This window comes from Notolepis coatsorum (assembly GCF_963971535.1).
Source record: "Notolepis coatsorum genome assembly, chromosome: 8".
Classification (NCBI taxonomy): Eukaryota; Metazoa; Chordata; class Actinopteri; order Aulopiformes; family Paralepididae; genus Notolepis; species Notolepis coatsorum.
Window position 1 is genome coordinate 33,423,949 of NC_140172.1, and position 20,413 is coordinate 33,444,361.

A 20,413-nucleotide genomic window follows, 5' to 3' on the forward strand; every position below is an offset into this window, starting at 1 on the left:
CACCAATGAGAGTCCTTGCTGCCAGGTGAAAAAAGAGCCACTGGCTTAAGGGTTCCCTTGTACCGACCAGTAGGAAGAACATGCTCACAACAACCAAGTAGGGGAGGGGGGGAATTGGCATAACGACTAAATTGGGATGGGGAGAAAAGATTGAAAAATCAGGCGGAGAAAAAGTGGATTAAAAAAAGAAATGGGACAGGAATATACATATTTGTGGAAAAGGCTCCCTCTTGTTTTTATTACATATATTACACTCTTGTACTAAACATCTAAATAGCTTTGGGTTGGGAAATATGATTATGTAGCCCCTTTAGTTCCTTTTTATGTATTTTTATTTTATTTTTTAACCCTGCTCTCAAGGTACCGAAATTTGGCACGGATTGATCTAGCATGAATCCAACTCTAATCTCACATCTTTCTGGATGTGTGACATTGATATTTACATTAAAACATGACAAAACCATTATTCCTAGTTCACACTTGGCTTTTCTGTGTGAGAAGAAACTGTGTGTCTCTCTTAACGTGGTCATAAATCTAATCAACATTCCAGTTCCCTTTCATCCTTAGAGCATAATGGTCAGAGTTTAAGGCGGGGGGGGGGGGGGGGGGGCGGGGGTGATTGAAAGCTCTGGTCAATATCACAAAATGGCAGCTTTATGCTAATTTAATTTAGGTGGACTGTTGAGTTCTCTGCATAGATTAAACAGTTGACAGGATTATATCCTGAATGGTTCATTCAGGAAGGTGACTCTGAGTTCAACAGCTCATTTATTTTACATCTGTTGGTGAGGTCAAAGGTGCACGTGTGAGTTCTTTAGGCTGCTACAGGAGGTAGAGAGAGATGGAGAAAATGTGTGTGCTCATAGTTCCAGTGCTGTGTGTGTGTGTGTGTCTTTAGTTTTAGGACAGGAAATGGAGCGTGTGCGTGTGCGTGTGTGTGTGTGTGTGTGTGTGTGTCACTCTCTTTAGTGCTAGGACAGGAAATAGAGCAATAGTGTGTGTGTGTGTGTGTGTGTGTGTGTGTGTGTGTGTGTGTGTGTGTGTGTGTGTGTGTGTGTGTGTGTGTGTGTGTGTGTGTGTGTGTGTGTGTGTGTGTGTGTGTGTGTGTGTGTGTGTGTGTGTGTGTGTCTCTCTCTTTAGTGCTAGGACAGGAAATAGAGCAATAGTGTGCGTGTGTGTCTTTAGTGCTAGGACAGGAAATAGAGCAATAGTGTGCGTGTGCGTGTGTGTGTGTGTGTGTGTCTCTCTTAGTGCTAGGACAGGAAATAGAGCAATAGTGTGTGTGTGTGTCTCTCTTTAGTGCTAGGACAGGAAATAGAGCAATAGTGTGTGTGTGATGGGGGGGATCAGGGCAGTTGTTGGTGAATATTCTGTCTACATTACAAACGTAGAATACAAATAAAGTATAGTGCCAGTGTTTTTCTATGTATGTGTCTTATGTTTGGATGTCAGAACTGTGATACTCTTTGTTCCTCTCTAGGCCTGATCTGTTAACTGAACGGCCTGATCTGTTAACTGAACAAGTCAAACAAGAGACACCTCCACTCCCTTCCTGTGATTCAGGTAAATGGCTCCATATTAATTCCCCAGTTGGCATATTGAACAGTATATTAATGAATTGTATGAATGTTATTCACACATGGATGCTTGAAGTCTGTAGCTTTCACATGAAAGGAATATTGCTTTGAGGCTTGATCAAATTAATGGAGCTTATTTTATCTAGTATGTATGCAAAGCACGTTTCATAAATTATTTCAACTGTTTCCATGAGCCTGACTGGGGGGTGATACTGACTTTCAGGCAGAGGAAATGTAATAACCCAGTGTTAAAGGTGCAATCTGCTATCCAGATTTAAACAAAACGGGTCACCTTACTACTGAAGGTAGTCAAATTGACTGCGTGAACTCTTGATAAGGGATGGGTCAAGTGCAGAGACTCAATCGCATCGGCGACTGAGAACAAGACAATGCATGTGTGTGTGTGTGTGTGTATCCCGGTATGTGTGTGCCGCTCCAATTGCATGTCCAGTTCATTGCATGCCGAATAAAGACCCCCTAAAGAGGTCCTGCATTATTATTATTATTATTATTATTATTATTATTATTATTATTATTATTATTATTATTATTATTATTATTATTATTATTATTATTATTATTATTATTATTATTATTATTATTATACAGGCCCAGTATCCAACTAAACCTCAGGTCTTAATGCATTTTAATGCTGTCAAATCTTTGCTTACATTTTTGTATGTTTGAATTCATTTGACCACATACATTTAGGCTGTGTGCACATAGATTCTTGAACAGTTTGACCTGTGGAGTGAGAAGAAGCCTTTTCTAACTTGCGTAACTCAAAATACAGATACATTTTTGGCCAGTGTTTACAGATCTGGTCTTTAAAACCGTATTGTGATTTTTTTTTTTTTTTAAGATCTAGACTGCAAGGATCTAGGGCCTGAGGATGATGCACTGCATGATGCAGCCTTATCCATGAGGCCTGGGTTCTCAGGTAACTAACTGGGGGTTTGTGGGTGGGGGCTCCTATGTAACCAGCAGGGTTGACCTCTGTTGGAAACCAAGATTACTTTTGGTCGATTGCCAGCGGGGTGGGAAACCCAGTGCATGATGAAATGTAAAAACAAAAAAACAGGTTAAATAAAGAAGAGATAAACCAAACCGGGCCACTGGTGCTTTAGGTGCATGGAAAAGCTGTAATACCTTTCACCAGCTTAAACCATCTGCTCCACAGCAGAGCACGGTGACCAATCACATACCCTGTCTGTCTCAGTGGACCCTAGTTGAATAAGACCATAAATCCATCATATAATTCCAGAGAGGACCTGTTCACTATGGAGGCCACAGCCTACATCACTCTGAATATATAATATATACATGGCTAATTTGGTCTCAATTTGTGGAGGAAGAGTGGGATATTGCAAGCTGGCAGCCCTCTCTCCATCCTGACTTTTGGAGCGAAACTTTTGTAAGGCAGGCTTTTTAGTTAATATAAAAGTATTTTACTATGTCGCTAATATACTGTAGGCCTAAATGTATGCGTAGTGGCCAAGGGCAACTGGAATTAAATGCTCCAATTTCAAGTTCTCTAATTCATTCCATTTGGATGGCGCATAGTATCTATAACCAGTTCTGCCAAGCTGTGGTGTATCTAAAACTAAGTAATTCTGTGATCTAGTACCATATGTTATGATTTAAAAGCAATCAAAGAGCAGAGATAATAGGGACGTTTCATAAGCGGAGCCTTATAGATAAATAAAATACAATGCATATCCCTTCTCTTAATAAGTAAGCTAGGTTATTTAATCACAACTTGATGGTTTACTTTGGTCTTTTAACTTGTTATTAATAGGCTAACTGAAAATCGAAATAGCTTAAAAGGGATCTGCCCCTCTTAAGGTGCTCCCATAGTCGAGCGGACCGTACACGGAGCGGACCCAAAGCAGACCCAAAGCGGACTCCAAATGCGAAGCTGCAATTTTCTAATGCGCGGCTGTCCGCGCCATTCACTTGGTGTCACACAAAACGTTGCTCTGCGTTTTGCTTGACATCGACCTGCATTTAATGTGACGTCGATCTGCATTTACTCTGACCACTCGCTCCGTGCCAAGTGAGAGTAGGGCAGGTAGATGACGCAACATTTAGTTTTACTATCGCTAATCGTCACCCATTCCAATTCATATACATTTGGACCATGTCTTTTTTCATCATCTGAAGAAACTTGAGATGTTTGAATGGCTTTTCTAAATGAAGTGTGTAAAACTGTCAGTTTTATTATCGAAATATTGGAAACGGAGATAACATACTCTTTATTTTGACATCGGATGACGACGACATGACAGAAGTTGAACAGCGTGGGAAAAATTGTATAAACTGGCGCGAGACATGTAGGATATTGGTCTGCGGAGGTCCGCTCGACTATGAAGGCTCAAAGAGTCCAGCGGACCTCCGCGTACAGTCCGCTCGACCATGGGAGCACCTTTAGCCTGTACTTTCAAACAGATTTTCTTATTGTGCGGATGACTCGTGACTGATGAGCTCATGTTTCATCAAATGTAATTCTAATTGATAAATGAAAAGGATCAATAATCAATTATCAATAATCAATAATCAATTAATAATCAATAAGACCAAGAGATGGAGGGTTTGCAGGAAGACAAATTCGAATTCCCTTTTGCATGAAATTGTCAATAAAGGAATTTCTTCTTCTATTCGCTGTTTTCAACTTGACATGAACATACACATTATACAGACTTCATTGGATTTCCTGTCCGCTACTGATATGACTAGGGATGTTCGATATTGGCTTTTTTTTACCGATATCCGATATACCGATATTGTCCAACTCTTAATTTCCGATACCGATATCAACCGATACCGATATATGCGGGGTTCCCCCCCCCCCCAAAAAAACGTAATAATTTCAGGTAATTAACATACATTACATATATCTTTTCGTGGAATTAACACAACATTATGCATACTTTTGACAATAAATAAAATAAGAATTTGTTCTTACTTGCGTGTTAAAAAATTACTTTTTTTTATTTTATTTTTTATACCGATCATTTCCGATATTACATTTTAATGCCAATATCGGCCGATAATATCGGTAGGCCGATAATATCGGACATCCCTAGATATTACTGATATTATAAACTTGGGTCCATGCTATAGCAACGCTGTTCCACTATATTCCACTGAAATCGTCTAGATCCCCTTTTGCCCCTAGATTGCCTGGAGGCCAAGTTGTCCCGAATCGACCTGGCCAACACGCTGCGGGAGCAGGTGCAGGACATGTTCAACAGGAAGTATGGCGAGGCGCTGGGCATCAAGTACCCCGTCCAGGTGCCTTACAAGAGGATCAAGAGCAACCCGGGCTCGGTCATCATCGAGGGCCTGCCCCCTGGGATCCCCTTCAGGAAACCCTGCACCTTCGGCTCTCAGAACCTGGAGAGGATCCTCGCCGTGGCGGACAAGATCTGCTTCACCATCACCAGGTATGAAGGGGCAGCGTCTCTCCTCTAATGGCCCTACCGTGTTGCTCTTCCTGATTTCATGTGTTTCTGAATGAACGGAGAAAGGAGTTGATTTGAATAAGAAAGAAGATAGCAAAATGGAGAGTGATGTTGTTGTTAGCCGTCACACCGTAGTTTAGGACCAATGTTGACGGGGGGGGGAGTTTGCGTGAAAAAGGTTTTTATTTCTTGGGACATTTTTACTTCATGGGGTCATTAAACATCATTCAACAACATTTCTCCAGACCTCTCTTGGCAGAACCTGCGGTGTGGCCAGCAGTAGCAGAAACCCCTCTCCGGTTTCCACTCAGCTCCAACCCACACATGCCACCCAAACCAAAACAGAAAATGTAAACAAAGTGCAGTAACAAGCGGGGCTCTTTTGCCTAGAGGCCGCTGTTTGACGACATTACAGATTCTACCTTTTAAGAGGTTTACATTTCGTTGGACAGGAAGGGTTAGCAGGCCTGCTAGGAGAGGTGTGTGTTTCCCCCACTACATCACTGAATGCACGGATATTTGTCTCATTTAATTTTTAATACCACCTTGTATCTCTGTGTTCTCCGCAGACCTTTCCATGGACTCATTCCAAAACCAGGTAACTCAACGGAAGAACATGTGTTGTATTATGCGAGTGTTAGTGATATGAAGCATTTATTGTTGATTTATAGTTGATAATATATTGTGTATTTTTCCATCAGCACCTAGACGCATCACTATACTGAAGAAGGCCTACGCTTCAATGAGTGGTGAGTAGCAACTGAAAAGCACCCAGGACTTCCAGGGACCGGTAACTTGATACAACATGTAATCCATGTGATTAACTGGATGTTTTTCTAACTGACCAGATGATGAAGATATCAATCGCATGGGGGAGAAGGTGCTCCTTCGTGAGCAAGTGAAGGAAGTGTTCAACCAGAAATACGGTAAGTACAGACGGACCATAAAGCCTTTCAGCCCCCTGGCTTATGTGTCGTCTCCCTGACCTTCCCCACAGTACAATGCACACCGTGCAGAATTACAGTTTAAAGCATGTTGTTTTAAGGACGAAGAGCGTAACTAGCCTTAACGGAGGATCTATCTATCTGGTTGTGCTCAAAACATTATAATGGAAAAATAACAACTTTTTCATTTATCGTTTCGAGTGGGATCTAATTTCGACTTTGTTGACTATTTCAGCTAGAAAAGTAGGACATGCCACAAAGCTGAATTTATAGTTTCCTAAAATACATTGTGGTGTTGATCATTTAATGAATACTGCACCTAGAAATCACACAGCTGATTTGGCAGCTCTGTTTATAACTGCAGTATTCACTTGTCATTTATACATCTTGAAAAAAATAAAATAACGCACATCCTCCGTTTCTTGGTGCTGAGCCAAACTGTAAAAACAGTAATACATAAAAATGTGATATCGGAAAGTATCGGTTTAAAAAAATATATATATATATATTATTTTATTTTATTTTTTTACATTTATTTAACCTTTATTTACCCAGGCAAGCAAGTAAGAACAAATTATTATTTAATTTATTGTCTCGGTATGCATAATGTTGTGTTAATTACACGACAAGAGATATGTAATGTTAATTACCTGAAATTATTCAGTTTTTTGGGGGGGGAAACCCTGCATATATCGGTATCGGTTGATATCGGTATCGGAAATTAAGAGTTGGACAATATCAGTATATCGGTATCGGTAAAAAAAAGCCAATATCGAGCATCCATAAGATCAAATATTGCCCCCAAATCTACAGGGGCAAAAATAAATACTTTCCAGGTATATGTTGCAAATTAAACATCCCATACAACCTCTCAACAACAACAACAACAACAACAACAACATTATAGCATATTAACCCTTTCTCTGCCAAGCTTATGTACATCCTTATACCGTCCTCTGCCAGCTCTATTTGTCTATGGAGAAGTTCCCCTTCTTTGCAGGGCTATAACTTTTTAAATTGTATTGCTAAATTGACATTACTATGGCCCATTCAACATCAATTATCTATCGTTTAGGATGTAGCAACATTCTACTTTTTCATTCACATATTCATACTAAAATACGGTCTAAAGTATAAATATGTTTTTATCGTTTTCTGCAGCATTCTGCAGAACGTGATTTATAGCCCTAAATACATATATTAGATCATCAAATGTAGTTTGATACCGATTGACGTCATAATAAAACTTTCAATTGCACAAGGTCCTAAACGTCTTGCCTCATCATCTGCTGGTGACCGGAGGGGGGGGGGGGGGGGTTTATAATTCCGTGGCCGACGTTAAATGAATCATGTAGTATGGGTGATATATTGATCATAGCAGTTTGTATCGAAAATGGTAAACAAACAGGCTGAAACTCACCCCAGTCTCCTCGTAGCGTTGGGTGATGAGCGTGGAGCAAAAAGATTGCTATTATGGGATGTTGATATATGCGATCCATTTCCAGGTTGTATAATAGTATATACGTCCAAATCATGTTGTTTATCGAGTTATTGGCAACGGATCGCTATCCATTGTGTCGACGGACCGAATATGGATGAGCACCATTTCCTGCCGCTCATTTCCTGTTTGGGCGATCCGCCGATCGGCCACCAGATGGCGCTCTTGAACCGCTGAAGAGTTGAGAGGAGATCAACAGGGGATCTCAAGACTCTGTGTGTAAAATATGATTGCCATCACAGATTTTTTAAATATTGATCTCAAAGACGCCTTACGGCGTCATTGGCAGATTACGCATGGCGGAGAATGACATGGAAACTCGTCCTTGGCGAATAAAGGGTTAAATGGAGGTGTGATCTTACATTAACTAATGGAAACAAGAAATGTATTATTTTGTGAATATACGTTAATTGCCCCAGAGTTTCAGAAAATGCCCCAGGAAATAGGACATCTGTCCTCAATATTTTGATCTGTGGCTGAAATGGAATCTTCTCATCGCAATCACTGCCAGAGCCGAGTACCACCACCCAGGCTGGTTAAACTTACAGAGAGGTTTACGTTTTAGTGAAGAAAACTATCCAAACAAATATCCAAATATAGTTTAAACGTCTAAACATTCATGTTTGGAGCTTTGCCTTTGAACAAACAGACATCACATCAAATGTTATCACCATCATACAGTACAGCAGGATTTTGTAATGGAGAGACTTTTTGGCAGCGTTGCCATTGTTTCCGCTGTCATCTGGGGATGTTTGGGATGAGGAGGTACAAGGAAAGCAATTGACCCCTATCTCAAACCCTCTTTTCTTGATCGTCGAATCACAATCATGTTTCCCCTTGGATAAACGTTGGATAGGTCAATAGCACCAAACGCGGGAGCTCTCAGTTACAGTACATGTAAATGGTTCCACTATTAACACTTTGATCGCCATGGTTAAATTCATAATTTACCATCCCTGTCCAGCTCTATTTGTCTATGGAGAAGTTCCCCTTCTTTGCAGGGCTATAACTTTTTAAATTGTATTGCTAAATTGACATTATTATGGCCCATTCAATGTCCTATATCTATTGTTCAGGGTGTAGCAACGTTATACTTTTTCATTCACATATTCATACTAAAATACGGTCTAAAGTATAAGTATGTTTTTATCGTTTTCTGCAGCTTTCTCCAGAACTTGATTTATAGCCCTAAATGCATTATATTGATGATCAAATACAGTTTGGTAGGAATCTGTGCGAGATAAAAAATGTCAACTGGATGTGCTTCTAGGAGTTACTACTTATCATCTGATGTTGACCGGATGGGCGGGGGGTCTTTTATAATTCCGTGGGCAACGTTATCTAGTGTGGGTGATATGATCATCAGAGCAGTTTATATGGAACACGTTAAAAAAAAAAAACGCTGAATCTTACCGTAGCTTCCTCGGGCCGTTGGGCGATGAGCGTGGAGCAGAGATATTCCTATTATGGGATGTATAAATACCCGATCCATTTCCAGATTGTATAATAGTATATACGTCCAAATCATGTTGTTTATCGAGTTATTTGCACCGATCGGTGTTCACTGTGTCAAGATGGAGTCCCTCTAACGATAGCGAGTGCCCGGACGAAATATGGGTGAGCACCACTTCATCCACAGATCACTTCCTGTTGGGCGATCTGCCGATCGGCCACCAGATGGCGCTCTTGAACCGTTAGAGAGTTGAGTGGAGCTCAGCAGTATATCTCAGGTCCCCGGGGGAGAAATATGATTTCGATCACAGATTTTTGAAATATTGATATCAAAGACATGTTACGGCGTCTTCGGCAGAATGAGCATGGCGGGGAATGACGAGTTTCGGCGTCTCCGGCGATTAAAGTGTTAACTCGCACAAATCCAATTATTACGCCTCCAAAGATCGATATTCAAAGTACTCTTTGTGTTAATCCGTTCCTCTGGTCCTGTGTTGTGTTTTTAGGTGAAGCTCTTGGTTTGGACCGGTCCGTGGTGGTCCCGTACAAACTGATCCGCAACACACCAGACTCCGTAGAAGTTAGTGGCCTTCCGGACGACATTCCCTTCCGAAATCCCAACACCTATGACATCGCCTGTTTGGAAAAGATCCTCCAAGCCAGGGATGACATCACTGTCATCGTCAAGAGCCAGCTACAGTGAGTGTTCACTCTGCGTTCACCACTCTTCATATTCGACACGTTTCTTTGTGCTAATAAAAAATAAATACATTTATTTTCTTTTAAATAAATATTTCGAAATGATTCGAGGTAACTCATTCAAATGAACCTGAATGAAAAATCAAGTTTGGAAATTCACCCCTTCATTCCATTTGGGTTAAATTAATACTTTTTTTTGCCTTGTTCTAAATCATGCAAGTCTTAAAATCCCAGGACATTTCAGGTAAAAGCTTTGACCTTAATAGGTTTTACTTAGATTTTAATGAGCCTGGGTAACTGTCATGACAACCAGGGCCTCTAGGAAGGTGTGTGGCTGACCAGCCTCTCTTTTCTGGGCCAAGAGGATAACGTCAAGAACATGAATAGAGCAGAAGACTGGTTGGAAAACACAGCAGTCATGGCCGGGTTTCCGAGCGAACCGGGACGTTTCAGACAGGAAACAAAAAGGTTTTAATCCATACCACAACCATGCCGAGGTTTTAAACACCCACAAAAGAAAACAGCGGTCCTCTTGCATTTCCTATGCTTCTTCTGACCAACATGAACTTCATTGTTGTCATGGTTATAGTGTGGATTAAAACCTTTTTGTTTTGAGACCCCGTTTGCTGCCTGTCTAAAGCTTCATGCTTCGCTCAGAACCCCGCCAGAACTCCAGCCACAGGATTCTGTTAGTAAGCGAATGGTTATGCATACATTTAGTTAATTTTGCCGTATATATATCTTGCCGTATATATTTATCCACATCATCTGTCTGAATATACCTGCGCATAATCCTTTTTTACATACCTGTATAGTGTATATACTATATCTATATCTGTATATATCCCTTATCTACTCTTACTAGTTATACCGCTGGCCAGTATGACTTACTACCATCGTGTTTTATACCTGTATCACTGTACATAATAATACTATAACACTGTACATACATCTGATTAGCACCATTACTCAGTAGTACTTATATACATATACTCCAGTTGAATCACCTGTACATTCTATATTGCTATTGCACTTTACTGTTACATTTGCACTCTGGTTGGATGCCAAGCTTATTTTTTTGTACTATACTATGATGAATTTGAATCTAAACCAATTATACTACTGGCAAGTATTTCATACCACTTCATGTATATATAAAATAAAATAAGAAAAGTAATTATCCCTTTAAGTTGAGTATACTTTCTGAACCTCTGTAGTGACTGAAGAGCAGCATAATCACCGGTTTTCTCTTTCTCCCACACAGGCCATTTGCAGAAATATGTACCCAAGCTTGTAACATAGGTACGTGTTGGTACTTTTCTTGTATCACCGGAGATTATAGCCCAAACCAATGTTGTCTGTGTACTTTAAAATTAAAAACAATTGCTTTGTATCTTCAGAAGGGAATGAGGTCTCAACCAATCGGCGAAAGCGCAAGAGAGTCCAGGAGAGCAACAGAGTGCCCGTACCTTCTGAGTTGGGGGTGTCAAGCCATCAGATTCCAGTGATGGTAGGTATTCTGTACAGACATAAATATATCATCTGGTTGAGATTATCTGCATTCAACTTTAAATGCATGCCTCATATATTTTATGTATATAGTTTTATGTATACGACCTATAGCCATTTTTAGATGTGAGGCACCTCATAGACTGGCAATGTCACTCACACATTCATTCAGTCCTTCACTCACGGTTAGCCGCTCTGCCCCTAGTGGCGGTTCATGTGCATTGCACCTTGCATATGACCACTTCAATCCAATGAGAGAATGCTTTGCCAATGAGAGAATGCTTTGCATCTATCTATGACACAGTGTGTCGTTAAAAAGATTGATAAAAGATCAGTTAAGATGGTGTTTCTAATGAAACAATGTAATTTCCTTTAGAGTGTCAAGATCTACTGATTTCCCCGGTCATTCTTAAAGAGTAACTAACCTATGGTCATGTTGCTGTAGTGCAGGGGTGGCCAACCATTCCGAGACTAAGAGCCACAAAAATTACTGTGGTACCACAAAGAGCCACACCATACCAGCGTTTCTCAACTTTTTTTTCAGTCAAAGCACCCTTCATGTGTTTATAGTTCCCACCCTCTAGCCTCTGAAGTTTCTAATGTCTTTTTTATTTTGGCCTCACAGGGTTAACTTTTTTTTTTGAATGATCTTTTTCCTCCTTTTTTCCGATTTTCTCCCATCCCAATGTTAGTCGTTATGCCAATTCCCAATCCCCTTCCTGGTCGTTGCGCACTCTACCCCCTACCGTCGGTCCGGGAGGCCTATTCTTTAAAGGCATTCTTTCGGAGTTGGTTAAGGTTAGAGTTTGTCGCAAAGCATGGCAATAGAATGCCTGTCTTTCTTTCGCCGGAGCAGCAGCCTATTTCCGCTCTGCTGCGCGCCGCGGTCACATGGCCAATCAGAGAAACGTGGAAGCACTCTTGGGCTGCCTTTAATATAGACTCGTCCGGGAGGGCGGAGACTATCACATGCTTCCTCCGACACATGTGTAGCCAGCCCACCGCTTCTTTTCACCTGGCAGCGCGGACTCTCACTGGGAGTGTAACTTGTGGAAGGATCACATGACCTCTCCTAGATCCTTCTTTACAATGACCAGGACCCACCCTTGCCGGGTTTCCCACCCTCTAACACTGCCAATTGTGTTAGTATGGACGGTCGGCCTACCCGGAAGCACCACAGCTGGATTCGATCCCACTGTCTCTGTGGTGGTGGGCAGACGCTTAGTCCGCTGCGCCACCCGGCCGCCCCAGGGTTAACCTCTTAAGCCTGAGCGGTGCTCGGCATCACGCCATAAATCCATCTCTACAGAATGTATGAATTAATGTTGCATTTTCTTTTCAAATGTAGCCAAGAGTAAAGACCCTAACCCTGTCAAAACAGCAGTCAAAGTGTATATTTTCAGCATTACGTTTGTTTACCAATGATTTTAACTGTTATTAGTGAAATATATGATTATAGAAATATCAGGGCATTGAGTCGGAAACCGGCACATATTGACAGGAGGAAGTGAGTGTAGTATTTTGAAGGAAGAGACCCAGGGCTTTTGATGGGCTTTCGAATTTAGAAAAACTACACTACCCAGCTCACGCCAGCCCCTGTCAATCATCTGACTTCTGGATAAACTTTTTTATTTCTCTTATTTTTCGGGATTATTTCCCACAAACCTGAACGTTATTGCCATAATAACGTTTCTCTACCTTTCTGTGAACGTCTAGCAAAAAACGGCGTTGCAATCTGATGAAAAATGGTGGAGAAATGTACATTATAAAGAAGTAACCGTACTTACAGTAGATTTCATTCACGTTTGTGAATCACGCCTGGTGATACTAAATCCAGATTGAACTCTGCCATTGGAAAGGGGAGATTTGGCCCGATCCATAGATGTGCGACTTGGCCATAATAAGGTCATTTATAGGCCTGATATTCTATAATCATATTTCAAATTGCATGTGTCTGGATGGCAGAATTCAGTACTGTATCTACAAAACCTCCTGTTAATCATCTTCCCTTTATTCATTTGCTTAGATTTTTCAGGTCTGGTCAATTTTAGCATGGTGTTATTCACAGTCAAAGATACAAAAAATAATATATATATATAATTGAATTGATATTCTTCTTTGGTTCATTACAATTTACTCAAGCCTAGTAACATACACAATATTTCTGACACTGGGAATACATTCCCTGAGATCCATAGATGTCCCTAGAATCAGATACCAAGAACATGCAAATGGACCATTTAAAAAAGAAAGTCTGTACATGTTTATTCTATGTCTTTTGGAATGAATGAAAAAAATAAAAAATAATAATAATAATAATAATAATAATAATAATAATAATAAAATATTATAATGATTTCTTTTTTGAGGGAGGAGCCACACATTGAGGGCCAAAGAGCTGCATGCGGCTCGCAAGCTGCGGGTTGGCCACCCCTGCTGTAGTGGCTCATATTTTCACCCTGCACACTCTACCCTACACCCCACCTTCCTGCACACTCTACCCCACACCCCACCTTCCTGCACACTCTACCCCACACCCCACCTTCCTGCACACTCTACCCCACACCCCACCTTCCTGCACACTCTACCCCACACCCCACCTTCCTGCACACTCTACCCCACACCCCACCTTCCTGCACACTCTACCCCACACCCCACCTTCCTGCACACTCTACCCCACACCCCACCTTCCTGCACACTCTACCCCACACCCCACCTTCCTGCACACTCTACCCCACACCCCACCTTCCTGCACACTCTACCCTACACCCCACCTTCCTGCACACTCTACCCTACACCCCACCTTCCTGCACACTCTACCCTACACCCCACCTTCCTGCACACTCTACCCCACACCCCACCTTCCTGCACACTCTACCCCACACCCCACCTTCCTGCACACTCTACCCCACACCCCACCTTCCTGCACACTCTACCCCACACCCAGGGAACAAAATAACTACACGCCATTCGCCAAATGCGTGTCGATTTACCGTCTGGCGACTAAAAATAATAGTCTTCCCGCCAGCTGGCGTGTAGTTCATATCGATACTCTTATTTTGAAAATCCTGTGCGGGTCTCATTTCCTCCCCAAGCGCAGCTCCAGTCATAATATCTGGGCTCCGGCAGCTAGCAACGTTCAGGTTCATATGATACTCTTATTTTGAAAAACCTAGCAACTCCGCGAGTCATATGATATCCGCCCACTCCGTGTTTCACTTTCTTGAAAACAGAGCAGCAGCGTCAACACAGCAGCGTTAACACAGCAGTGCGCCTACAAACTCAAAATAAGTCTGTGATGTTTTTTTTCTTCTCACAACGAGTCCAATTCAGCTACATGCTTTGCACCGTCGCCATTCCTTTATGCCCACATCGCCCGAAATTAACGTTTATGTACCAATCACTACAAACGTTAACGTAAGCTAACAAGCTAATCCTGATGATCAGACGAGGCAGAGCCATAGTGAACAGCACTGAGGAAAGGGAAATGGGGGGGCACTCTCCCCTTCCCTGTGTGTGTGTGCGTGCGTTTGGAAAGACGACGGAGTCACTAGTCAGGACTCAGGACAGGAGTATATTATAGTAAACTGAGGATTACTGAGGATGGACAGATAATGTTGATATTCAAATATAAAAAAGTTTCGAGAGGAGTGGAAGTTTGAAGACAGACTACAATATGATGCGGGGGTGGTGAGTTGAAACACAGTGTGTGTGTGTCCCGACCCCACTTCTATGTTTCAATAAATTATTTGCATTTAAAACTATTAACGCTGACTCATTCCTTCAGTCCACTCAAAATTATGCTAATATTCCTTATGTTGTTTATGATATTAATTGAAAATAGCATATGAGAGTATTATATGTAATAATAACACATGGCGATATACTAAAAAGCTATTTACCTAAAAATCTGCCCGGCTGGTATTTTTAAAAATCTACCAGCCAAATGGCTGGTAAGTCAAAAAGTTAAGTTTGTTCCCTGCCACACCCCACCTTCCTGCACACTACCCCACACCCCACCTTCCTGCACACTACCCCACACCCCACCTTCCTGCACACTCTACCCCACACCCCACCTTCCTGCACACTCTACCCCACACCCCACCTTCCTGCACACTCTACCCCACACCCCACCTTCCTGCACACTCTACCCCACACCCAGGGAACAAAATAACTACACGCCATTCGCCAAATGCGTGTCGATTTACCGTCTGGCGACTAAAAATAATAGTCTTCCCGCCAGCTGGCGTGTAGTTCATATCGATACTCTTATTTTGAAAATCCTGTGCGGGTCTCATTTCCTCCCCAAGCGCAGCTCCAGTCATAATATCTGGGCTCCGGCAGCTAGCAACGTTCAGGTTCATATGATACTCTTATTTTGAAAAACCTAGCAACTCCGCGAGTCATATGATATCCGCCCACTCCGTGTTTCACTTTCTTGAAAACAGAGCAGCAGCGTCAACACAGCAGCGTTAACACAGCAGTGCGCCTACAAACTCAAAATAAGTCTGTGATGTTTTTTTTCTTCTCACAACGAGTCCAATTCAGCTACATGCTTTGCACCGTCGCCATTCCTTTATGCCCACATCGCCCGAAATTAACGTTTATGTACCAATCACTACAAACGTTAACGTAAGCTAACAAGCTAATCCTGATGATCAGACGAGGCAGAGCCATAGTGAACAGCACTGAGGAAAGGGAAATGGGGGGGCACTCTCCCCTTCCCTGTGTGTGTGTGCGTGCGTTTGGAAAGACGACGGAGTCACTAGTCAGGACTCAGGACAGGAGTATATTATAGTAAACTGAGGATTACTGAGGATGGACAGATAATGTTGATATTCAAATATAAAAAAGTTTCGAGAGGAGTGGAAGTTTGAAGACAGACTACAATATGATGCAGGGGTGGTGAGTTGAAACACAGTGTGTGTGTGTCCCGACCCCACTTCTATGTTTCAATAAATTATTTGCATTTAAAACTATTAACGCTGACTCATTCCTTCAGTCCACTCAAAATTATGCTAATATTCCTTATGTTGTTTATGATATTAATTGAAAATAGCATATGAGAGTATTATATGTAATAATAACACATGGCGATATACTAAAAAGCTATTTACCTAAAAATCTGCCCGGCTGGTACTTTTAAAAATCTACCAGCCAAATGGCTGGTAAGTCAAAAAGTTAAGTTTGTTCCCTGCCACACCCCACCTTCCTGCACACTACCCCACACCCCACCTTCCTGCACACTACCCCACACCCCACCTTCCTGCACACTCTACCCCACACCCCACCTTCCTGCACACTCTACCCCACACCCCACCTTCCTGCACTCTACCCCACACCCCACCTTCCTGCACACTCTACCCCACACCCCACCTTCCTGCACACTCTACCCCACACCCCACCTTCCTGCACTCTACCCCACACCCCACCTTCCTGCACTCTACCCCACACCCCACCTTCCTGCACTCTACCCCACACCCCACCTTCCTGCACTCTACCCCACACCCCACCTTCCTGCACTCTACCCCACACCCCACCTTCCTGCACACTCTACCCCACACCCCACCTTCCTGCACTCTACCCCACACCCCACCTTCCTGCACTCTACCCCACACCCCACCTTCCTGCACACTCTACCCCACACCCCACCTTCCTGCACTCTACCCCACACCCCACCTTCCTGCACTCTACCCCACACCCCACCTTCCTGCACTCTACCCCACACCCCACCTTCCTGCACTCTACCCCACACCCCACCTTCCTGCACACTCTACCCCACACCCCACCTTCCTGCACACTCTACCCCACACCCCACCTTCCTGCACACTCTACCCCACACCCCACCTTCCTGCACACTCTACCACACCCCACACCCCAAAGTTCTTAAATCAGAATGTCAAAATAAATGTCTTTACTAGTGTTGCATGATACAGATACTAGAAAGGTATCTCGATACCCAGCTGTTAAAAACGGTTCAATACTATTTTTTTATTAGTATCAGGCTGTCACAATTCTTTTAACGCCACTATTTTTTTATCGCGAGATTAACGTTAACATTTCTTTTTATTAATTAATTTGTTTTACATTTTTTTTACATTTTTTTTTACTAGACTTCACTCAGTTGTATTATTGATACTCTCATTGATACTATGTTTGTTTGACAACTTTTTTTTAAATGTTTTCAATTTTTTTTATTTGATGCAAATTTGCAATGCATGAGGGTCATCCTTTTGTGTTAAATGGCTGCATAAAGCAAGCATTGATTGATTGAAAACTTTAATTAACAGATTGCAGAATGGGTACAGTACAGCTCAATACACACAATTGTTAAGGGGATGCAGACCAGAGAAAGACTTTCGTCTTGTTTACATCAGGGTCCCCCATTTTCAATTCATAAAATTCAGCATTTGTTGACTCATGACTCATGACTATTAAAAGTTGAAAAATATCCGTTTAAGGTAGATTTAGAACAGATTAAAAAATTTGATTAATTTGCAATTAATCGCGAGTTAACTATGGACAATCATGCGATTAATCAGATTAAATATTTTAATCGATTGACAGCCTTGCCTGATGCTGTATTTTCTATGAGTTGAGTGGATGCATGACCAGAGCACTAGCTTTATTAATACAATAATAATAATATATTTGATTTGTAGGGCGCTTTATAGTTGTCCCAAAGTGCTACATTGTAAAAGAACATAAAAGCTAGCACGAGAGTAATATTAAAAATAATAATAATAATAATCGATGGGCGGTTAGGTGGCCGAGCGGAGATTGCGTTCGTCACCAACCCCGGAGCTGTGAGCTGGATTCGCCTGTTTGAGTCCAGCTCACAGCTCCGGGGTTGTCACCAGCTTGGCTGGCCGTTCACACTAATACAATTGGCAGTATTAGAGGGTGGGAGAAGCTGGCGGGGTGGGTCCGGGTCGTTGTAAACAGCGACTCCTACAGTTCGGTCGGGGCGCCTGCTAAGCGCGGATAGGACCTGAGGGGGATAGTGTGATCCTTCCACACGTTACACCCTCTCAATGAGAATCCGCGCGGTGATTGGCTGGACGTGTGTCGGAGGAAGCACGTGGTAGCCTCCACTCTCCCAGATGATCTGACTGTGGGGGGTAAGTGCGCAGCGACCAGGAAGGGACTGGGAATTGGCATACGACTAACATTGGGATGGGAGAAAATCGGAGGAAAATGGAGGGGGAAAAAGATCAATAAAAAAAAAAAAATAATAATAATAATCGATTGTGTTCTGTCACTGCGTCGATGCAGAATCGTCCACGTCCGCATCGCGATGCATCTTAGAATCGAGAAATGTCCACAGTCCTACACTCTACCACACATAGTGATGTCAGAGTGCCTCTCTGGAGGTACTATCAAAGTCTGATATAGAAGAAAAAAGAGGTACTCTTGACATCACTGTTTGGGGTGGGGCAGAGTGTGCCGCTGGGTGGAAATATCAACCACTAGGGGGCAGCAAGAATTACGATGGGTTTAGTTACTCATTAAAGTTATTGATTGTTTTCATCTCTCTCTCTCTCTCTCTCTCTCTCTCTCTCTCTCTCTCTCTCTCTCTCTCTCTCTCTCTCTCATTCCAGCAATGGCCCATGTACATGGTGGACTACAGTGGTGTGAATGTGCAGGTTCCTGGAAAAGTCACGTACTGAAGGACAAAACCTCTACTACTACAACAACGACAATAACAAAGGGATGAAATTAGGAGTTTGTCAAACCAATATTTATTACTATTCCATATCGAACTTTCAGCTTTGCCTGCGTGCTAACGCTATTAAAATAAAAAGAAAACTGACAGACAACAGACTGAAAATGTAGAAGAAGCCTGTAGGTGTGACTTTTCGAATGACCGCTTGAGTGTTTGATGAATAACAGAATGAATGACTGCGTGCTGCAGGAGACGTGCTTTGACAGTTCTTCGTCTCTCCCACTTTGCCCAGACGGTGCTGACGACTCAACCCTCTTGTCGAACATTCTCTAGTAAAAAATCCGACGATATCGGATCTCGCAAAGCTTGTGAACATTTCTCAAAACAATGTATTATTGGCCCTCGCATTCACAAAGTGTCCCATCCTTTGAGGCCATGTCGTTGGCGCTAACATGGAAATATCATGGTTTGCGATATACGTAGTATTACTGTCAAACGACACAGATAACAGTCTTTGGAATCTGGTTCCATAACATTCAGATATTTGTACCTTTTTATTTATTATATTTATTGAAATATAACATTATGTGCAGGGATGTAAAAAGACATTATTCTGTAATACAAGTCCTTAAGGAAATATCGATATCGAAACACTAACAAAGATACTACTAATGTATGTAACTCAGTAAGTGCAGGTGACCACAAGAACGGAGGAAACACCGACATAAAGTGTCTTAACTGGGTGTTGGGTTGACTCACGCCACCACCAGGCCAACACAAGCCATTACAATGTTCCGGAGATATTAATAAGGACTTCCAGACAGGTAGACGTCCTGCTATTCTCAGTGGCAGGAATGAACCTGTTGTAGTTGCAGCACTAGAGAGTCAAGACCTTTGGTAAAACTCATCACGTTTAAATTTTTTATGTTAGTAGCACATTAACACTATGTAAAATATCTCATTTAAGTCATATTGAATGTATTGTGTGTAAAGGAAAGAGTGGTATGTGTTATTCTGCAATGACTGTCTCTGGACTAACCAATATTTATGATGCTGTACCTTAACGCCAGTTAGGCCTTTGAAATAAAAATGTGTTGCCTTGCATTTGCTTGAGTTGTTGATTTATTATTTATTTGAGCTTATTTGTGTACATAGCAATGGTTTTACACTGTGAGAGAAACAAGCTCTATATTATAATGGATAGTGAAGGTTTGTGTCAAACTTCAGATAATATGTGGCACTTTTGTAAAGTTTGTAAAATCATACCAGTTTAGCGCCAAATGCAAACATGGGGGTGGGTTCTCTATTAGCTCTAGGTGAGTAGGGTGACACCCTTTGTGGAGAAGCTGTGAGGTAAAAGTGTCATTATACAGTATATAGTGTATCTGGTAAGGTGAGTGTTTTGTGATGTCATCTGTATGTGAGTTGGTATCATTATTATTATAATGATATAGGGCTGACCCCTATTAGTCGATTAGTCGACTAATCGGTCGAAAGGAGCCGTAGTCGACTGGCCAACCTCTTAGTCGAATATATATATAAAAAAAGAATTATAATTTTTTCCCCCCTTATCATTCTTTCCAAAAGAAAAGAGGCCTAGAAGC

At 42.0% G+C, this 20,413-nt stretch overlaps 1 protein-coding gene across 3 annotated transcripts in view; it reads left to right on the forward strand.

Moving 5' to 3' along the window:
* Positions 1-19,913, forward strand: part of gtf2ird1 (GTF2I repeat domain containing 1) — a 64,023-nt gene extending 44,110 nt beyond the window's left edge. For 2 of the 3 annotated variants that reach the window (XM_084319587.1, XM_084319588.1), the window contains exons 18-27: positions 1,481-1,563; positions 2,440-2,517; positions 4,738-5,023; positions 5,611-5,639; positions 5,743-5,790; positions 5,890-5,967; positions 9,442-9,634; positions 10,899-10,936; positions 11,035-11,144; positions 18,745-19,913. In XM_084319587.1, the coding sequence (XP_084175713.1) occupies positions 1,481-1,563; positions 2,440-2,517; positions 4,738-5,023; positions 5,611-5,639; positions 5,743-5,790; positions 5,890-5,967; positions 9,442-9,634; positions 10,899-10,936; positions 11,035-11,144; positions 18,745-18,813 (1,012 nt within the window). In that variant the 3' untranslated portion in view covers positions 18,814-19,913. The remainder of the gene's footprint in view (positions 1-1,480; positions 1,564-2,439; positions 2,518-4,737; positions 5,024-5,610; positions 5,640-5,742; positions 5,791-5,889; positions 5,968-9,441; positions 9,635-10,898; positions 10,937-11,034; positions 11,145-18,744) is intronic. The other variant, XM_084319589.1, reaches the window with a different exon arrangement.
* Positions 19,914-20,413: the final 500 nt, after the last annotated feature.